Source organism: Onychomys torridus, chromosome 4 (assembly GCF_903995425.1).
Source record: "Onychomys torridus chromosome 4, mOncTor1.1, whole genome shotgun sequence".
In the NCBI taxonomy this organism is placed as follows: Eukaryota; Metazoa; Chordata; class Mammalia; order Rodentia; family Cricetidae; genus Onychomys; species Onychomys torridus.
In genome coordinates, this window is record NC_050446.1 from 47,226,302 (window position 1) to 47,245,740 (window position 19,439).

At 44.3% G+C, this 19,439-nt stretch overlaps 1 protein-coding gene across 1 annotated transcript in view; it reads left to right on the forward strand.

Moving 5' to 3' along the window:
• Positions 1-19,439, forward strand: part of Myo3b (myosin IIIB) — a 336,688-nt gene that overhangs the window by 248,009 nt on the left and 69,240 nt on the right. The window contains exons 29-30 of the mRNA XM_036185605.1: positions 7,786-7,870; positions 8,735-8,831. Of these exons, the coding sequence (XP_036041498.1) occupies positions 7,786-7,870; positions 8,735-8,831 (182 nt within the window). The remainder of the gene's footprint in view (positions 1-7,785; positions 7,871-8,734; positions 8,832-19,439) is intronic.

Sequence of the window (19,439 nt, forward strand, 5' to 3'; positions counted from 1 at the left end):
TCTGTGAAATGGGGATGTTCAGGGACCTAAATCATCAGCTGTAGTTTGAGGATGAATGAGATGACCCCACCAAGTCTGTACTCTGTACTCCCCAGGAAGTGAGCAGACCGCACCTGTTGCTGCCCTGGTCTCTGGCGACTCCACCCCTACCCTTCCCCCATCAGCCCACCCTGCCAGAGTGTGGCCCTCAGACAGACGGTGCTGCATACTTTCAGGTCTCAGAGCCCTTTCACTGCTCCCATTACATTCCTCCCCAGCCAGAGGCTGCAGTGCTGGTGAAAGTCCAAGACTGTCACTTGTCCACTAAGGTACCTTTTCCATCAGGAGTGACAGCCACCTGCGATGGAGAAATGCAGGAGAGGGAGGAAGGGAGAGAGTGAGAACACAAGAACCAGTAAATTAACACGGTGGGCTCACTGCGAGAGAAAGGCACCAGCGTGAACAAATACGCTTCTCTGGAAAAGCCTGGTAGGATCCGGGAAATTAGCGTGAGTCCACAAACCTGACTGGCACTGACGTAAAGTGGTGGAATATGAAACATTTATTAGCTCTTAGAGTCCTTCAGATGAATTAATCCTTGAACCAGGTTCTAAAACAGAAAAACAAGTCTATTTCAGAGCAATGGCATTCCACATATTTAAGTACGATTTGCATATCCAGCCTCCTTCGGCAACAACACTGATTGGCGAGGGAAATGAGATGTGTCTTTCAGTGTTTGTATTAAAAGTGCTGAGTTATCCAGAAAAATAAAAACAAAAGCCAAACTGTTAGGTGCAGTCCTCCTGGGTCCCTGGTTTCCAAATACACCCAGTTCCTTCCTCTTCTATTATGTCCTTTGCAGCCCCATGATGTCATATACTAAAGCTCATGATGATGTTTTCCTCTTTATAAATGTAAGGGAGAAAAATATCAAAGCACCAGTTTCTGACAGAAGCATGTGAAGACTAAAATGACTGATAACGTCTAGTGTTGGAGATACAGAAAGCAATACCTTTCATACATGTGTGGCTAGATGTTAAGTTTTGTTTCTTTTTAGGGGAGAAACTGATGTTGTAGTTTAAACTCTTAGAGTAGGAAAAAGATTTTCTTACCCCTAGGCCCAACAATTTCACACCATAAGACATAATTTATATACTTAAAAATACATGATTATTCAATTCACTTTTGCTAATCACTCAATGCAACACCGTATAGCCATAAATATGATGGTGTAAGAGAGAAGTGGACACAATTTTAATTTTTAAAACATGATTATTCAACTCACTTATGCCAATCACTCAATGGAACATTATACAACCATAAATATGATGGTATGCATATATCTTTACATATGTGGGTATTAGAAAGCTATAATATATTAAAAATACACTCAGAATTATAAAAGGAAGGCTAAAATGCTGATATGTCATAGCTAAAAGTAGCATGGGCCACTAGTTTTTAAAATATATATTAAATGCATAGAAAGTATCTGAAAAGATATACATCTGGGTACTAATTTTAGCTAAGTGTGAAGATTATTCCTACCTCTATTATCTTCTCCTTTGGTACCTATATAAGAGACAGTACAAAGGTAATGTATCTCACTTTTCATCACAGAAAATAATCTTTAATCAGAAAACAAAAAAGGGAGAATGGGAAGACCTTGCTGCCAGGTCTTTAAGTCATTTATTTTGGTCAGAAAAGAAGATGTTGATATATTTTCATAGATTAGCCTTAAAAAATCACTTTAATACCTTCTACTCTGTGTGTTCAAAGCTAATGAGCACTTGAGGTGAAAATATGCAACACCACCCACACAGCACAAGTCAGGGAAGAGTCGGGGCCATGCTGGGGATGCTGGAGTGCCTTCCTCATGATACCCCCACCTTTGGAGAGTTCTTTGTCCTTTATTAGAACTAAACAATGGAGCTGGAGAGATGCCTAAATGGGTAAGAGAGCTTGCTATGCAGGTTCAGATGTCAGCACCCACATAAAAGCTAGGCACGACTACTCATGCCTGGAACTCCAGCCCTGTTGGGGCTAGAGACATGAGGGTCAGTGGGGCTTGTTGCCTAGCCATGAGTTCAATGAGAGATCCTGTCTCAAAGGCATAAATAAGGGAGAGGAAGATAGAGCAGATCAACTGATATCTTCCCTGACCTCTGTGCATGTTCCGGTTGGCTGTGTGAACCTGGGAGAGCGGGGCCTAAACAGGAGGCAGACTAAAGTCTCATGCAATAGTCAACTTTATTCAGAGCATCAGACAACTTATAATCTGAGGGTGAGTCACCTGAGTAGAGTGTTCAATCACAAGGATGAGCCACAGGGAGCAAGAACATGTTTCTCCATAGAGGCGTATACGAATAACAACAGCCGAAGTCTGACTCCTAGCTGCTACTCCTGGGAGAAGCATGCGAACACCTTCCAAGGACAATTCTGTGTTTTGAAGAAACTGAGGTCACAAGACTCTTGTCTTATTTCCTTCGAGTTTTCTCACAAACACTCAATTCTCACATGACTCTACTCTTGCACTGCCCCCCCCCCACTGACACACACACAGATACATATGCCACGCATATGTATAACACAGACACACACACACACACACACACACACACACACACTTCCTAAGAAGCCTTGAGAGGCTCCATCTACCTAGCTCTAGTTCACATGAAAATTACCAGTCTCAAGTCAGCACAGGGTTTTCAACAAAGGACAGTGTCCCCTGATGTCACCCCTTGTATATCTTCATTTACCTTGTGGCTTGACTGTGTTGGAACCCTTTCCAATCTCTTCTTTCTTATGATAATACGGTCCATAAAGAAAGCTGGGTGGTGAGTGTATCTGAAACCTGCCTCCCTCAAGGGTCACAGAGGCCTGATCTGTTCACACAACCTGCTAGGAGCATCTTGTCTGCTGGGATGCCTGCTTGACAGCTGCTCCTTGAGGGCAGGAAATTGATCTCCTACTAAGAGGTCCTTTGGTCCCATGTCATCAAAGGGACACGGACAGTTTGCTAGTTGTGTTGAGTAACCTTCCTCCCGGGGCTGCCACGTGAGGAACAAGCTTGGCAGAAATGCTCCTATGTTTAGAGGCACCAGGGATGATGTGGCTGCAACCTGCTCTGCTTTGAAGTTAGCTTATGCTCTCAAGTGTGCAGCGCCAACACAGGTCTCAGTTTGTTTAGGCGCCAATGCGTGGTAAGCGATACAAGGTAAGTCGTAACTTTCAAAATGTACGTCAAAATTAATAAAAAGTCACGAAGAAGGCATTTTAAAGGAGGCTTAGGAAAGAGAGTCTAACAGGCACCTGGTGTGTCTCAACTCTTATCTAAGAAAAGATAGTAAGAGGGTCTGACCTAATACAAGAAAAAACCAGCCGCCAGACAAGCCCGGCGATGAGCCTTGTCCTCTAAGACTGCCTCTCTAACTCTACTACACTTTAGTCTCCAGAAGATATTGACCAGCTAGTGAGGGAACAAATCTGGTCCAATTTGCTGCCCCTTGCAAAAATCATACCCTGGCATCCTGCCTTTCAAATACAACTCTGTAAGTGTGGTTAGTGTAACTCTGTTACCCCGGCTCTATTATTCCTCAGTGAACTGACAAATTGAATTTCAGAGCCTGTGAAGCTGAGGCCCAGACCCTAGCCCACAGTGACTTCCCACTGTGCTAGCAGTACAGCATGGCAGAGCCAGCTGGCTTCATGATCTTCGCTGCAGAAGAAGGATGCCAAGCTCTCTGAGAAGAGCATGTGGAGAGCCAGCCTCTATACTGACCCTCATCATCACGTGAAGAATTAGACACCAGCCTCTTTGGGTTTTTTTTTCCAAGGTGGATTCCTAGAAGAAGGGTTCTGAATGGTGCCTGGGGTTTTTCATCTCCCCCCTCCCCCAGATCACACAGTTAAATGCACCAGCTGCATCGAGCCTGGGGGGGATCTGCAGGAGATATTAGCAATGTTTCTGAGAGAACCAGGTGCCCTGGACATGTGTGGTGAAGGTGGATCTTCATAGTCCTTTAATGATAGGCTCATTGATTTGGGAATCTTAACAGAAATTGAAGACTTATTTTTTAAAAAGGGTTTTTTTGTTTTTGTTTTTGTTTTTGAGCAGGGGATGCAGATTCAAAAGGCAGTGTCTCAGGGCTGGGGAGATGGCTGTGGATAAAGGGCTTCCTGTGCAAATGTGAAAGTGGATTTCACTAGAACTCACGTAAAACCCAGGCAGGCAGGCAGGCAGAGAGAGAGACAGGGAATCCACGGAGCGAACTGACAGGCTAGACTCACCAAATTAGCCTGCTCCAGGTTCAGTGGGAGATCCTGCCACAGTAAATAAAGAATGGCCAAGAAAGACACCCATTGTGAACCACTGGCCTCCACCCACACATGCACACATGTGCCTGTACACATGTGCACAAATACTACACATGTAAACATGCAAAAGCAACAAGCCAACATCACCCTTTAAAAATGAAGACTCTCTGGTTAGTTATCTAACAATCAAACTTTCTCAATTTTCCTGAGAAACTGCACCTGATTGTCCAGGCTAGGATCTGATCTAATGTGTTTTATCGCAGCAACAGAGAAGTAAGACACATGTTCACACACATACACATACACACAAATATGCACAAGAAAAAGCAAGAAAGAAAGGAGCTAATGAAACCGCCATGAAGAAATCAAAGCAATGAAACTTCTAAAGAAAACCAGCTTGTTCACCCATTTGTATTTTTTGGTTAGTAATTAATTGTCTGCTTACGTACTTGTTCATGTATGTGTGCATATGTATACATGTGTAGAAGCCAGAGATCAACATCTTTAGCCTCTTTTCCGTCTTTTAAAAAAATGTGTTTATTCAATGTGTGTTTCTTTACATGTATGGTGTCCTCAGAGGCCAGAAAAGGATGTCAAACCCCTTGAAACCAGAGTTAAAGATATTTGTGAAGCACCATGTGGGTGCTGGGAATTGAAACCGGGTCCTCTAGCAGAGGAGGAAGTGCTCTAAACAGCTGAGCCGTGTCTCCAATACACCTTATTTTTTGAGGCAGGCCTCCCACTGAACCTGGGGCTCACTCCCAGTTCCCCTGGCCAGCAAGCTCCCTGGATCCTGCAGTCTCTGTCTTCCCAGCACTGAGATTACAGGTGTATACATACATCCACACTGGGATCAACTTGGAACCTGATGCTCTTGTAGCAAATACTTTACCAACCAAGCTGTATTCCCACCCTGACTTGTCCCATTTTTTAGAAAAAGCAAGATGGTGACTGGGAGTGGATGGCTCAGGGGATAAAGCACTTACCATGCTTGAGAACTGGAGTTTGGATTCCCAGAACCCACATAAAAGCTTATGTATGGTGGCCACTTGTAATTCCAGCACCCAGGAGGCACAGACAGAATCCCTAGGCAGGTTGGCTAACTAGACCAGTCAAAACTGGCAAGCTCTGGGTTCAGTGAGAGACCCTGCCTCAGTACATAAAGTGGAGAGCCATAGAGGAAGACACCTGACCTACATCCACACAGGCACACAAGCACATATGTAGGCCCACACATGCAAGCGTATAATTGTGCATGTACACACACACACACACACACACACACACACACACACACACACACTGAAGATTGAAGAAAATGCATGTTGTAACTTTTTCTTATAAGAATTTCCCTTATCAGTACAGTGAATTATACAATACACGGGAGTCCAGTGATAATATCTAGGGAAGGATACCTTTCTTCCCTCTCTCAGAATTTTATTATGCATGGGGTCTCTGGGAAGAAATCTGCTTAACTTTGTTATGTACTTTCCAGTTTATCTGTCTGGGGACAGTGCTTCCTCCCTGCTCCTCCTTTTTCAAGTCAAATAACAGTAAAGCATTGCACTAAGGGCCTTAGAGTCTTCTAAAGGCTTAAAGGGGGAAGAGTCCTTTGATTGGCTAGCCCCAGGGAACATCAAGAGGCATCTGTACTGGTCTTTGGCTTCTAAAAGGCCCCCAAGCTAGAGGCGTGTTCAAGATGCTCTGATTTCTGCCCTGGGAGTAGTAGGAAGTGGAGGTGTGGCAGTAGTCCTAACTCCACACTCTTCTCTAGATTTTCCCTAAAGCTCACTAGCACTTTGAAGGAACATAGAAGGCACATGACCTTAAGTGTCCCACAGCCACCAGGATTTGCTGGACTAGACAAGAGTGAGTGAGTCTCTTGAACCAGTGACAAATTGCATTGAGGGAAGACTGGGCCAGAGGGAGAGCAGAGAATTTGGAGCCAGAAAAACCTGGGTCAACAATGTCTAGGAAATTGCCAGGATACCTGAGGAAATCCTTACCTTTCTGAACCTTATTTCTTCAGTGTTGTAGGCACAATGAGAGTGCTTGGCTCAGATGGTTGTGAAGATCTTATTAGATATTTAAGAACGTTTTAAAAACCAGAAATGCAATATAAATAATTAGCTAATTTAAATTTACTGTTAAGGATCTTTTTATCCAACTTATACTAACATTTACTAACTCTACTGTGTCCCAGGCACTGAGATAGGAGCTGATAAGGAATGTGGAAAGCAGTCATTCTGATCCCTTCCCTTCCATGTGGAAGGCATGTGATGCCAATAAATAAATAAATAAATGAGTAAATGAATGAATGAATGAATGAATGAATGAATAAGCAAACAAACAAATAAATAAATAAATAAATAAATAAATAAATAAATAAATAAATAAATAACACTCCCTTCTCCCCAGGTCTTGAGGTGTTCTTGATGGGTATACTATTTATAACCATCTCTGAGATGTATTCACAAATGGTCCACCTGTGTTGGAATGAATTACTCAGTTTAAATAACAAGATTTAAAATGTAGCACTGGAGGTAACCTTAAGACCAGCTTATATCAGTTCCCTCACTTTATAGCTGAGGAAAGATAGAACCCAGAATACTTGAAACTCACCCAGAATCACATATTTGTGTGTGTGTGTGTGTGTGTGTGTGTGTGTGTGTGTGTGTGGTGGGATACCAGAGATACTCAGGCAAGGTCAGAACACAGACTTCCCTCCCAGGTCAGTGCTTTTCTCTTGCAGGCTTCTATCTGAGGCAGGGTCTATGTACCCCTATGTCTGCCTCCTGAATTTGGGGATCACAGGCATGTGACCATGAGCTTAGCTGAAAGATGCTAACTTAACCTTGCTTTGTGCTTTCGACTAGACTCATCTGTGCCAAACTTTTTCCCTACAAAAATTGAATAGTTCACTAGATGTTAGCAAGTTCCTGGTCTGGTAACTTCAGACACTGTAATCAGTCCTATCTCTGCTTCAGAGGTCCAGGGTGCACTGTGACTGTTGGAAGAGCATCCCTGTAGCTAGGAGACTCTTCCATCACACTCCACCCACCATCCCCAAGCTTATCTGACTATGGAACACACTTGTACCTCTTGAACATGGAGTGTGGTAAATGCACTGAGCAGAAAGTACAGCCTTATATCAACTTGGCAAACCTGACATTGGAAACCTGTGGAAACCTGGCATTGCTCACTAACCCACACAACTTTAAAGGGACAGTTTCCAGGTCTTAGGACTTTAGGTGGCTGTGGATCTGTTGGAACACACAGAGACAATACCAGTAAGATGCATTTCTTTACATGGACAGTGTCCTTTTGACCAAGGGCTGGCACAGGATGAAACAGATGCAGAAGGAATAAGTTTGCATACCTGTTTTTGGAGGAAAACAGTGTTTTGTTTTGTTTTCCAGTAGTACTCCTATTGATTTTTTTTATTGTAATTTTCAAACCTTTTAAAATTTATGTTTTTTGTTGTCCTTTTAGGCATCCACAAGCCCAGAGTTCCCCAACAGGCTGTGATGTTGCCTCAGGACACACACCTAAGGCAGCTGGACATGATGATGCTGAGGTAACCTTCCCTTCAGTCTGGTCCAAGTCCATGGGCATGGAGCCTGTCTGTGACTGCTGGGCTCAGCCATCCCAACATGAAACTTGCAGTGATATTTTGAAGTCTTTGAGACAAAAGCCTAGCTAAAGAACCTTGGTTCAGTGGAGAGACAGGGTGGTAAAGGGAAGAGAAAATCAAAAGCCTGGAAATCCGCTGCTGAGAATAAACGTTCACTGCTCCCTGAGGTGATTTGCTGAGTGCTCCGCTCTGCAGATGGTGGAGTCTCTCTCTGAGAGAGGACCTGAGGTTCTCTGGTACACTTTGATACCCTGCCTGAATTCAGCATGTGAAATGGAGGCGTCTCTCTGTGACTTGGAGCCCACAGCAGGCTTTGAAGTCTGATCCAATTTTTGCTGCCTTCTATTTGATGTTGAAAGGGTGAAATGAAGAAAATGTACAGTTTTTGCCAGTAACTCTGCTGAGCATATGTAAGATTAAAAAAACAAAATCCTTTGGATGATGTGCTTAGAAATGGTAGGCAGATTAGTACCTTCCTATAGGTTTTCTTGTTTCTCTCTTAAGGATAAAAATTAAGTAAAGAGGAGAATTAGCATGTGGCTGGGTTTCTGTCCTGAACTGTAAGTATTTGAAGAGAGTAGTAGGTGCATAGGATGAAATTAATGAATGAAGTAAAAGGTACTGCAGTGTGGCTCCTAATTGCCCCAGGAGAGGACTGTCACTCATGTCTATACAAGACACAGGGAGCATACAAATGTCATCAGTACAGTCAGGAGCAAGGGTCCCCTGGTTTAATGAAAAGCATGTCCTGAAGGCTACTTCATCAGAGGATAGAAATGACACTTTTCTCACTCAATCTTTTGGTAGCACTCAGTGGCTGGGACCCATGTGTCATCTTCTTTGACTTGTCACACTGCTCCAACTCACCAGAGGCTGAGCCCCTGTGAAGGCCCTCCCAAACCTGGTAAGGAAGATATTTGGAATGCATGCAGTTTGACCATTCATGTGCTGGTATATGATCCAGTGAGTTGTTTGTGAAGGGCTTTCTAGAAGTCAGGACCCAATTAGTGAGATGATGTAGTGTTAACAGGAAGCCATAAAGGATGGGAACAATATTAAAAAGTAGCTTATGTCAGGTGGTAGTATATGCCTTTAATCTCAGCACTCAGGAGGCAGAGGCAGGCAGATCTCCATTGAGTTTGAGGCCCTCCTGGTCTACAAAGTGAGTTCCAGGACAGCACGGGCTAAGAGAGACACTGTCCCAACAAATAAACAAACAAACAAGAAATAGCAGTTTTGGATGGCCATGGCAGTACAATCCCACTTAGGAGGCAGAGGCAAGAGGGTCAGAGTCCATGACCAGCCTTGGATACACAGCAAGTTTGAGGCCAGCCTGGGCTACATCAAGACTCTGCTTCAAACAGCCAAAATACATACATGAGTCGTAGCAGTTTGCCTCCTACTCGTGTGCTTAAATGGATATCAAGGGCCATAGTTGCCTTATAAAATCCTGAAATTATGAAACTGTTCCTAAGCTGCTTTTGTTAAAACAAAAATAAAGAAATATCTAGATTGTAGCAGAGTCAATCATTCAAGGGCAGAATCTCTGGCTTAGGAATGAATATGGACTTGGAAATAGTTCTGCACTCTGGGTAGCAAGGCCATTGACCTAGCAAAAGACAGGCACCTCATCACTTGTCTTTGGTGCCAATGAATTCTGGTCCCTTTTCAAAATCCCTTGCTATTGGTGGAAGTCAGTTTCAGGCTTGTGGGCAGCTGTAATCAGTGCTTCTGGAAAGATAAAGTATAGAACATGATTGTAGAAAGTATTTATGAACAGCTATATCCCTAGTTCAAGGAAAGAAATCTTGGGGCTGGAGAGACAGCTTAGCAGTTAAGAACACTGATTGCTCTTCTAGAGGACCTCGGTTTGATTCTTGCTCACAACTATCTATAACTCTAGTTCCAAATAATCTGGTGACATTTTCTGACCTTGGTGAGCACTAGGCACACACAGGATGCATGTACATACATGACACCAAACATTCACTTCAATGCCATTCACTTAAGATAAAAAAATAATAATTTTTTAAAAAAGGAAGAAGGCTCTCTACTTCAAATATGGTTGTCAGACTCAAAGTCAACCTGATCTGCTTTGCTGAAAGATGTAGTTATTTCTCAGCTCTCCAAAATTCTTCTTTACCCATTTTTCAGTCAGTGAAAATGCAATAGGACTGTGAAGGGGAAATACAGCTGAAATGTGCCCTGTCTTCCAGCCCACAAGGAATTTGTACTCTCGGCGACCAAACAGGATGTGTACTCTATTGTAGAGCTTTCCACGTGGCTTGCATTCCCACCAGCAGTGGAGGAGAGTTCCCCTTGCTCCACATCCTCTCCAGCATAAGCTGTCTTCTGTGTTTTTGATCTTAGCCATTCTGACAGGTGTAAGATGGTATCTCAGAGTCGTTTTGATTTGCATTTCCCTGATGACCAAGGATGTTGAGCAATTCCTTAAATGTCTTTCAGCCATTTGAGCTTCTATTAAGAATTCTCTGTTTAGCTCTTTAGCCCATTTTTTAATTGTACTGTTGGGTATTTTGATGTCTAGTTTCTTGAGTTCTTTATATATTCTGGAGATCAGTCCTTTGTCAGATGTGGGGTTGGTGAAGATCTTTTCCTATTGGGTAGGCTTTTATTTTGTCTTACTGACTGTGTCCTTTGCCCTACAAAAGCTTCTCAGTTGTAAGAGGTCCCATTTATTAATTGTTCCTCTCAGTGTCTGTATTCACTCATAAGTGGATACTAGATATGAAGCAAAGGATAACCAGACTGCAGGGAGGCTAGCTAGGAAAGAGGTCCCTAGGAAGGACCCATGGATTGCCCAGCGATGGAGAAATGGATGAGATCTACATGAGCAAACTGGGGGTGAGGGGAGAGATGGAGGGCAAGGAATGAAGGATGAGAGCTTAGGGGAGCAGGAGGTTCAAGCTGGGATGGGAACAGAGTGGGAGAACAAGGAAAGAGATACCATGATAAATGAGGACACCATGGGAATAGGGAGAAGCAGAGTGCTGGGGGTGTTCCCAGGAATCCCCAGGGATGACTCCACTATAGACTACTGGCGATGGTCGAGAGGGTGCATGAACTGGCATACTCTGGTGATTGGATGGCTAGATACCCTGACTGTCATCCTGGAGCCCTCATCCAGTGACTGATGGAGACAGATTCAGAGATCCACAGCCAGGTCCCAGGTGGAGCTCCAGGAGTCCGGTCAATGGGGGAGAGGAGGGATGCTGTGAGCAAGGGATATCAAGACCATGATGGGAAAAAATACAGAGACAACTAGTCAAACTAATGGAAATGCATGAACTGTGGACCAATAGCTGAGGAGCCTCCATGGTATTGGACTAGGCCTTCTGGATAGGCGAGATAGTTGTTTAGCTTGAACTGTATAGGGGGCCCCCAGGCAGTGGGATCGGGACCTGCCCCTAGTGCATGAGCCGGCTTTTTGGAGCCCAGTGCCTATGCTGAGACACTTGGTACAGGGAGGAGGGGCCTGGAACTGCCTCAAGTGAATATACCAGGCTCTGCTGATTCCCCAGGGGAGACCTTGCCTTGGAGGAGGTGGTACTGGGGCGTGGGGGGGGGGAGGCTGGGGGTGCGAGGAGGGAAGACAGGGGAATCTGTGGTTGGTATGTAAAATGAATAGAAAATCTCTTAATAAAAACAAAATTAATTTAAAAAATTTTTTGCAATGTCCCTGCCAAGAAGCAAGGGTTTCTTATGGACCTGCATTTGAGAGGAATTTGAGGAATGAAAAAGGGACAGAGTCTGTTTATGTGGCCAGGCCTCCCTCCCTACCCAGGGTCCCCAGTGAGATCTGACTGTGGTAGAGGCTGACGGGAGAGTGACCGGCTGACAGTAAACAGCAGGATGCCATGGAGAGTGTGTGCCAGGCCATCACTGCAGAGGCCACATGCTCCCTGTCTTAGTCACCATTGGGTCACTTCGAGGAGACACCATGACCAAGGCAACTCTTATTTAAAAAACCAACCAACAAACAAACAAAAAACAAGAAAAACAGTATTTTATTGGGGGATTGCTTGTAGTTTCAAAGGATTAGTCCATTATCATCATGATGGCAACATGGTACTAGTGCAGTAGCTGAGACCGACATCCTGATCTGTAGGCAGAGGGAGGAAGGGAGGAAGGAAGGGAGGGAAGGAGGGAAGGAGGGAGGGAGGGACAGAGGGAGGGGAGACTGGGCCTGGCAAAGGCTTTTGAAAATCTCAAAGTGCACCCCTAGTGACACATTTCCTCCTCCAACAAGGCCACACCTCCTAACCCTTGTAATCCTCTCAAACAGTTCCATGCTCTAGTGATTAAACGCTCAAATATATGAGCCTATGGGATCATTCTTATTCAAAACGCCACATTCCCCAAAGCCTTCCACAATCTGGTCTTGTCCCTGCCCTGTAGAAAAGCTCATTACAAAGCCTAGGACATTATTTCTGCCTAGATTGTTCCTGCCCAGCCTTGGTGGTGCTCCCCAGTGAAAGTTAGGTTGGGATGTGCTTTCTATCACTGCCAGGATGGCATCAGGGGCACAGCTGCCAAAGAAGGCGAGGCAGAGCTTCCAGGACTGATTCCCATGGCAGGACTGAGAAATGAGCCCAGAGAGACTTTGATTTTAGTGGATGTGATGTCTTAAGTAATGTACACAGACTGCCCCATTAATCTTAGACACCTACTTTATTACACTTTAAACTCAACTTTAAAATCAAACATGCAATTGTTTCATGGTAGAAATGGAGTTATGGTTTTTTATCTTCTGCTTGTTTTTTGAAATTGGGCATGAAACATTTTTCTACTGTTGGTGTGTGTGTGTGTGTGTGTGTGTGTGTGTGTGTGTGTGTGAGAGAGAGAGAGAGAGAGAGAGAGAGAGACAAAGACTTGCTATGTGGCCTTGGCAGGTGTCTTTAGTTACTTCTCTATTGCTGTGACAACATCATAACCAAGGCAACTTATATAAGAAAGCATTTAATTTGGGTTAGAATCCATGACTATCGTGGTGGAGAACATGGCGGCAGGCAGGCATGGTGCTGGAGCAGTAGCTGAGAACTCACATCTGATCCACAAGCAACAAGCAGAGAGAGCTAACTGAAACCTTAAAGCCCAGCCCCCATGACACACCTCCTCCAACAAAGCTACACCTCCTAATCCTTCCTCAATTATTCCACTAACTTCAGGAACAACATTCAAACATACGAGCCAGGGGGGGCCATTTTCATTCAAGACACCACAGCTGGTCTGAAACTCTCTGTAGACCAAACTGGCCTCAAACTCGGAGATCTGCTTGCCTCTGCCTCCCCAGTGCTGGGACTAAAGGTGTGCACTGCCTCACCCAGCTGTTGTTCCTTAATAGACTTTGAGTCATTTTTGTTTGTTTCAGGAACACTGAGCAGAAAAGTACATCATTTCCATATACCCCTCCTCACTGTATTCCTCTGTTTTTGACATGTTCTGGGCATTTTTAGCTTGGTTCCTTTCATTATCAGTGTTCACCTGGAGCTGTGTTATGTTGTGCCATGGCCCTATAGCTTGCTTGTTTTGATTGCTGGGTACCATTTTGTTGTATGAGTGTACTACAGCCTGTTTATCTGCCTACTGATTGGCAGACATCTTAGTTATTTCAGGTTTGGACAATTATTAATAAAGCTACTACAGACATTTTGGGCAAGGTTTGGCATGGAAATAGGTTTTTGACTCATTTTGGCCAAAATTTGATTATGTGGTACAAACATCTTTGCTTTGTTAGAAACTGTCAAATTGTCTTCCAGAGTAACTATTACTATGTTATATTAATGCATGAGAGTCCCCACGGTCTAAATTCTTTGCCAGAATTTGAGGTCATCAATACCTTGGATTTGAGCCATCTATTAAATATATAATGGCATCAGTTATCATTTTAATTTGCAATTTTCTGATGACCTGAGGACTGGAACATTTTTTCATATGGTTATTTACCATCCATGTGCCTTCTTCAGGGAGGTATCTGCTCAGCTCTGCCAACTTTAAGTTTGTGTTGTTTTTTTATTGAGTTTTTAAAGTTCTTTACATGCTTGTATACTGGTCTTACATCAATTTCCATGTATTTTCTCCCAATCTGCAGCTTGTCTTTTGATTCTCTTAGCACCATCTTTTCTAGAGTAATAATATGCTTTTAATGACTATAATCAGAGAGAAAAGGATTCTTAACTACCTGTGATTCCCACCTGGGCTTGGAAATTGAGAACAGATGGCAATATGGAGGCTGAAGTCTGGGAGGCATGATGAGTGTAATATCAAAAGAAGATGTAGCCAACCTCAAGTACTGTGGAAGGGCAAAACAAATGTAATCCCAAATTAAATATGGGATGGGGGGCACTTGATCACATGACTGTTTGTAGAACTGCAAAAAAACATCATTTCTCCTAATTTTCACTTTTGTTTGTCCCTCTTCGTGTCCTGGCTCACTTTCTGTTGCCGTGATAAACACCATCACCAAAAACCAATTTAAGAAAGCAAGGCTTTATTCAGCTTACAGACCATTATGGAGAAAAGCCAAGGAAGGAGTGGAGTAGAGATCATGGAAGAATACTGTTGACTGGCTTGTGTCCCTGTTAATCCCACAGGTGTGTGTGTGTGTGTGTGTGTGTGTGTGGTGTGTGTGTGTACACAGGCTGTCTCTTCCTTAAGGCAGGGTTCGAGAGATCAGCACTGGACATGGGTAAGATAAGGGTTTTTATAGTTCAGGAGTAGGGGGGTTTCTGAATGGGGGATTTGGCAGGCAAATAGGTGGAGTTACAGAAGCAGAAGATAACAAGTTGGTCCTAACAGCTTCCTGAAACAAAGACATGGCTGTAAGGTGGTCATAACAAGGTGGTCATAACAAGGTGGTCCATAACAAGGTGGTCAGAACAAGGTAGTCATGACAAGGTAGTATGACAAGGTGGTCATAACAAGGTAGTCATGACAAGGTGGTCCATAACAAGGTAGTCATAACAAGGTGGTCAGAACAAGGTAGTCATGACAAGGTAGTATGACAAGGTGGTCATAATAACTTTTTGAAACAGAGGCATGGTTGTCATTTCCTGGAACGGGCAGTGCAGAACCATTTGTAGTTAAGGTTACAGGTGGGGCAAAGCCCAATCCTTGAGAAACAGATTTAATCATAAACAGGAATGAACCTCGTTTGTCTTTACTATAAGATGGCTTTCAATCCCAAGATGGATGCCAGGTGGTTTATTATCTCCTGGCTTGCTTAGCCTGCTTTCTTATATAGCCCAGGCCCACCTGCCTAGGGTGGCACCATCCACAGTGGGGTTGTCCCTCCCACATCAACTAGCTATTAAGAAACTGCCTCACAGGGACTGGTGAGATAGCTTAGAGGTGAAAGCACTTGTCCACAAGCCTGATAACCTGAGGTGGATCCCCAGGACCCACGTAAAGTTGGAAGAAGAGAAAAGACTCCACAGAGGTTGTCCTTTGACTTCCATACTCACACAGTGGCACATGCACCCAATAATAATAAGTACAATTCTTTATTCTTTTTTCTTAAATTCTTCTCTCATACAATACATCCCAACTGCAGTTTCCCCTCCCCCCACTCCTCCCAGCTCCCCCCCCACCCCCCAGGTCCACTCCTCCTCCATTTCCCTTCAAAAAAGAGCAGGCCTCCCAGGGATAGCAACCAAGCATGGGCAGAACAAGTTACCATAAGACTAGACATAAACCCTCATGTCAGGGCTGGGCAAGGTAGCCCAGTAGGAGGAAAATGTTCCCCCCCCACAACCCCCTCCCCCCCCACACACCCATGATGGACAGCTACCTGGAAGTGTAAGATAAAATAAACCTCTATGAGTTGCTTTTGGTCATGGTATTTTATCACAACAAGAGAAACCCTAACTAAGACAGGGAGGGGTTATGTTTGTAATTCATGGCCATGTTTCAGCTCTCCAAGTGAGCTCTCTACCAAGTACTTATGGGAACTACCCATATTGAAGATTATAGTGGCCTTTGAGAAATTTTTGTTCGACTTATTTTACAAACCAGGAAACTGCCCTAGTCACTCAACTGAGAGGCAGATTCTCAGAAGATGTGAAGGGGTGACACTCCTTGGCCAGCTTCTGGCCCACACTCTCCTTAAAGGTTCCAGAAGCCTCTTAAGGTTGTCTAGCAATATGGTCGACTGTCCACTATGAAGTCCATTGTAACCGAGTTATTGTGTTATTCCTTCACTGGTCAAGATTAAGTGTTTCGAGGAATCTGGCCTAATTTGGCTCAAAGGCACAAAAACCAAAGAAAGGACATGAAGTGGTGTGGGAGAAGGGACATTGTAGCAGGGTTCAGGTGTTGCATCTGGACTGCTGCTGGGTTTAACTAGCTCAACTGTTCGTTTAAAAAAGAATAGATCTGTTTCTATTGAGCTGTGAGTCTATGGATGTAGTTAGAACAATGACTGGGAAGGAACTCACAATAAATAATGGCTAGTAAAAAAAAATCCGTAATTTTTCTCCCAACCATCATCAACGGAGGAGCCATGGGGCATCGGGGCTCAGGTTACAATGGAGTTTAACTGAGCATCACCCCCAGCTTCCCCCACAGACCCCTCAATCATTCTCTCCCTGTTTATGGTGCCTCACTGATATTTAAGCCTGTTCTTATGAAGGAGAAAATCTCTGTGTATGTGTGATGCCCTGGTGGATTAAGAGGATTCCAACTTGGGGCCCAAGATTCCAGATCTGAACTCACTGTGAGGACAGATCCTGGACCCCTGCATGAACCCAGTTACCTTTAGTTACTCCCAGTGGCCACTTCTTGCTTTAGTGGGAGCCACTTTTGAAAGCGCCGGGTCTCCGTCCCGCCACTCAAATGGTCAAGCCTTCTACTCATGCTGAAACTGCTCTTAGTTCCCTCAGACCCATGGGTCTAGAGGCTTGTCACTGAACCTGTGCTGCACCGAAGCAGTTAGCTGGTATTTTCCATGTCAAGCACCTTGTGTACCTGAGGATGTGTGTGGGTCATTAATCCACCTAAACAGTGAGCAGAGGACTCAGAGTCCCACTGACTCAGCCCCGCTTTTCTTTCACCACCGTCTGCAAAGGTCTGAGGGTGCTTGGCAGTGGGCAGCGAGCACAGCCCGCCTCAGCCACTGACCTAATAACACAAAGACTTGGTATTCCCAAAGCCTCATCTTCTTAAGGAGAGAATTAATGATATCTCTTTTCATTAAGTCCATGCCAGGGGTCTTTGCTAAGCAGTCTATTTAAAGGACAAATTCAAACGGGTCTGAGAACCAAATGCAGAGGAGCTCAGAGCTCTTCATTTCAAAGGAGACATTTGTGTGCCGGGACACAATGGCGGGGCGCTCCCAGTGGGCACACTCCCGCTGTAAGTATTAGACTCTGCATTTGTGCAGAAATCAGATATAAGAGCAGAGAGCCCGGGGTTTGTTTCTGCTCTTAATGGATTCATCCTCCAAAGGAAAGTTTCCACACTGACTCATTCCCTTGGGCCCGAATGTTTGCGGTACTTGTCCAGGACAGACAATCCAAGGACCGATCCTTTTACACAGTGTATCCATTCTGTTTGTTCCTCCATGGCGTATCTGCGCATGCCCGGAACAGTTCAGCTCAGACTATCACAGGCATACTCGGCCTTGGATTGCCCTTTGGCCAAGACACGCCTCATCTCATGGAGGCAGCTCCTTCTTCACCCCAGATTTGCATCCTTTCATTCAGGCTGTGAAGGAAGTCTCCACTTCATCGGGCAGTTTTTACTTAGGCTGTGAGAAGGTGCTGGAAAATTGGCATCACATTTTAGCTTCTGTGTAGAAGAGGATTAAGATCTGCATCCTCTCTAACTCACCCATGTGTGCCTAGGGGTACCTATGTAAACAACTGCTGGCCTACAAGGGTGGCCAATGCTTACTACAGAGAGGTTTTGCTATCCAGACAGTTCTGAGCGGTTGACCCCAGTGACTGTCTGCTCTGCTGTACTCTGAAGAGTGGTCATCTGGATGATTTTACAAGATCTTCGCAGGCTGTTTTCTATCATGTCTTAGTCAGTGTTCTGTTTCTGTGAAGAGACACCATGACCATGGCAGACTCTTAAAAAGGAAAACATTTAATTGGGGCTGGCTTACAGGTTCAGAGCTTTAGTCCATCAACATGGCAGGAAGCATGGCTGTATGCAGGCAGACATGGTGTTGGAGACGTAGCTGAGAGTTCTACATCTAGATCAGCAGGCATCAGGAAGAGAAGGTGACACCTGGCTTGAGCATCTGAAACCTCAAAGCCTGCTCTCAAAGCCTGAATCCAACAAAGCCACACCTACTCCAACAAGGCCACGCCTCCTCCAAGGCCACACCTACTCCAACAAGGCCACACCTCCTCTAAGGCCACACCTACTCCAAGGCCACACCTCCTCTAAGGCCACGCCCCCTCCAAGGCCACACCTCCTCCAAGGCCACACCTACTCCAACAAGGCCACGCCTCCTCCAAGGCCACACCTACTCCAACAAGGCCATGCCTCCTCCAAGGCCACACCTATCCAACAAGGCCACGCCTCCCAGTAGCACCACACTCTGTGAGCCCTCTCTGGGGGCCATTTTCATTCAAACCGCCTCCTGTCACCTCTAGAAAGCCGAAGAAATCCATGCACTCCCACCTCCAAACAAACAGGCAAACGTGCCCTTGCAAGTCAAAGGCATCTTCCTTTCAGACTCTTGGGTTAAGAGTTCCTATACCAATGAGAACTGACCAATTCTGAAGATCGTCAGTTTCTAACTTGATAGACAGATTAAATAACTGATGAGAAAAATAACTACTTTTTGTCCTGTGTCATAGTTCACATGTACACACACACACACACACACACACACACACATTGGATCTCCTGAAACTGGATTTACAGATGGTTGGAAGCCACTGTAGGTGATGAGAATTGAACCTAGGTCCTCTAGAGGAGCAGTCAGTGCTCTTAAGTGCCACGCTGTCTCTCAAACTCTCTTTGTCACAATTCTTGCCTTTGATCCCAATAAGTGACCAAATAACCTTCAAAAGTTCTTTATAAAAATTTTGGGAGCTGGAGAGATGGCTCAAAGGTTAAGAGCACTGACTGCTCTTCCAGAGTCCTGAGTTCAATTCCCAGCAAACACATGGTGGCTCACAACCATCTGTAATGAGATCTGGTGCCCTCTTGTGTATACATAATAAATAAATAAATCTTTTATTTAAAAAAAAATTGGACTAGATCTGAAGCCTTAAGCCTAGAAGACACCCACATAGTCCCAAATGGAGTACCCTACAGCTTCTCAGAAATGCCAAGATAGGCATTCTCATTATAAAAGAAAATGTTAAAAACTAAGGAACATTTTTATGTATTAAATTTTAATTTTAAATTAACATATAATTACATCATTTCTCTCTTTCCTTTCCTCCCTCTAATTCTTTCCATATATTCCCCCTTGTTGCCCCCTCTCAAAAGCATGGCCTCTTTATACATACACATATATATGTATATGCAGATA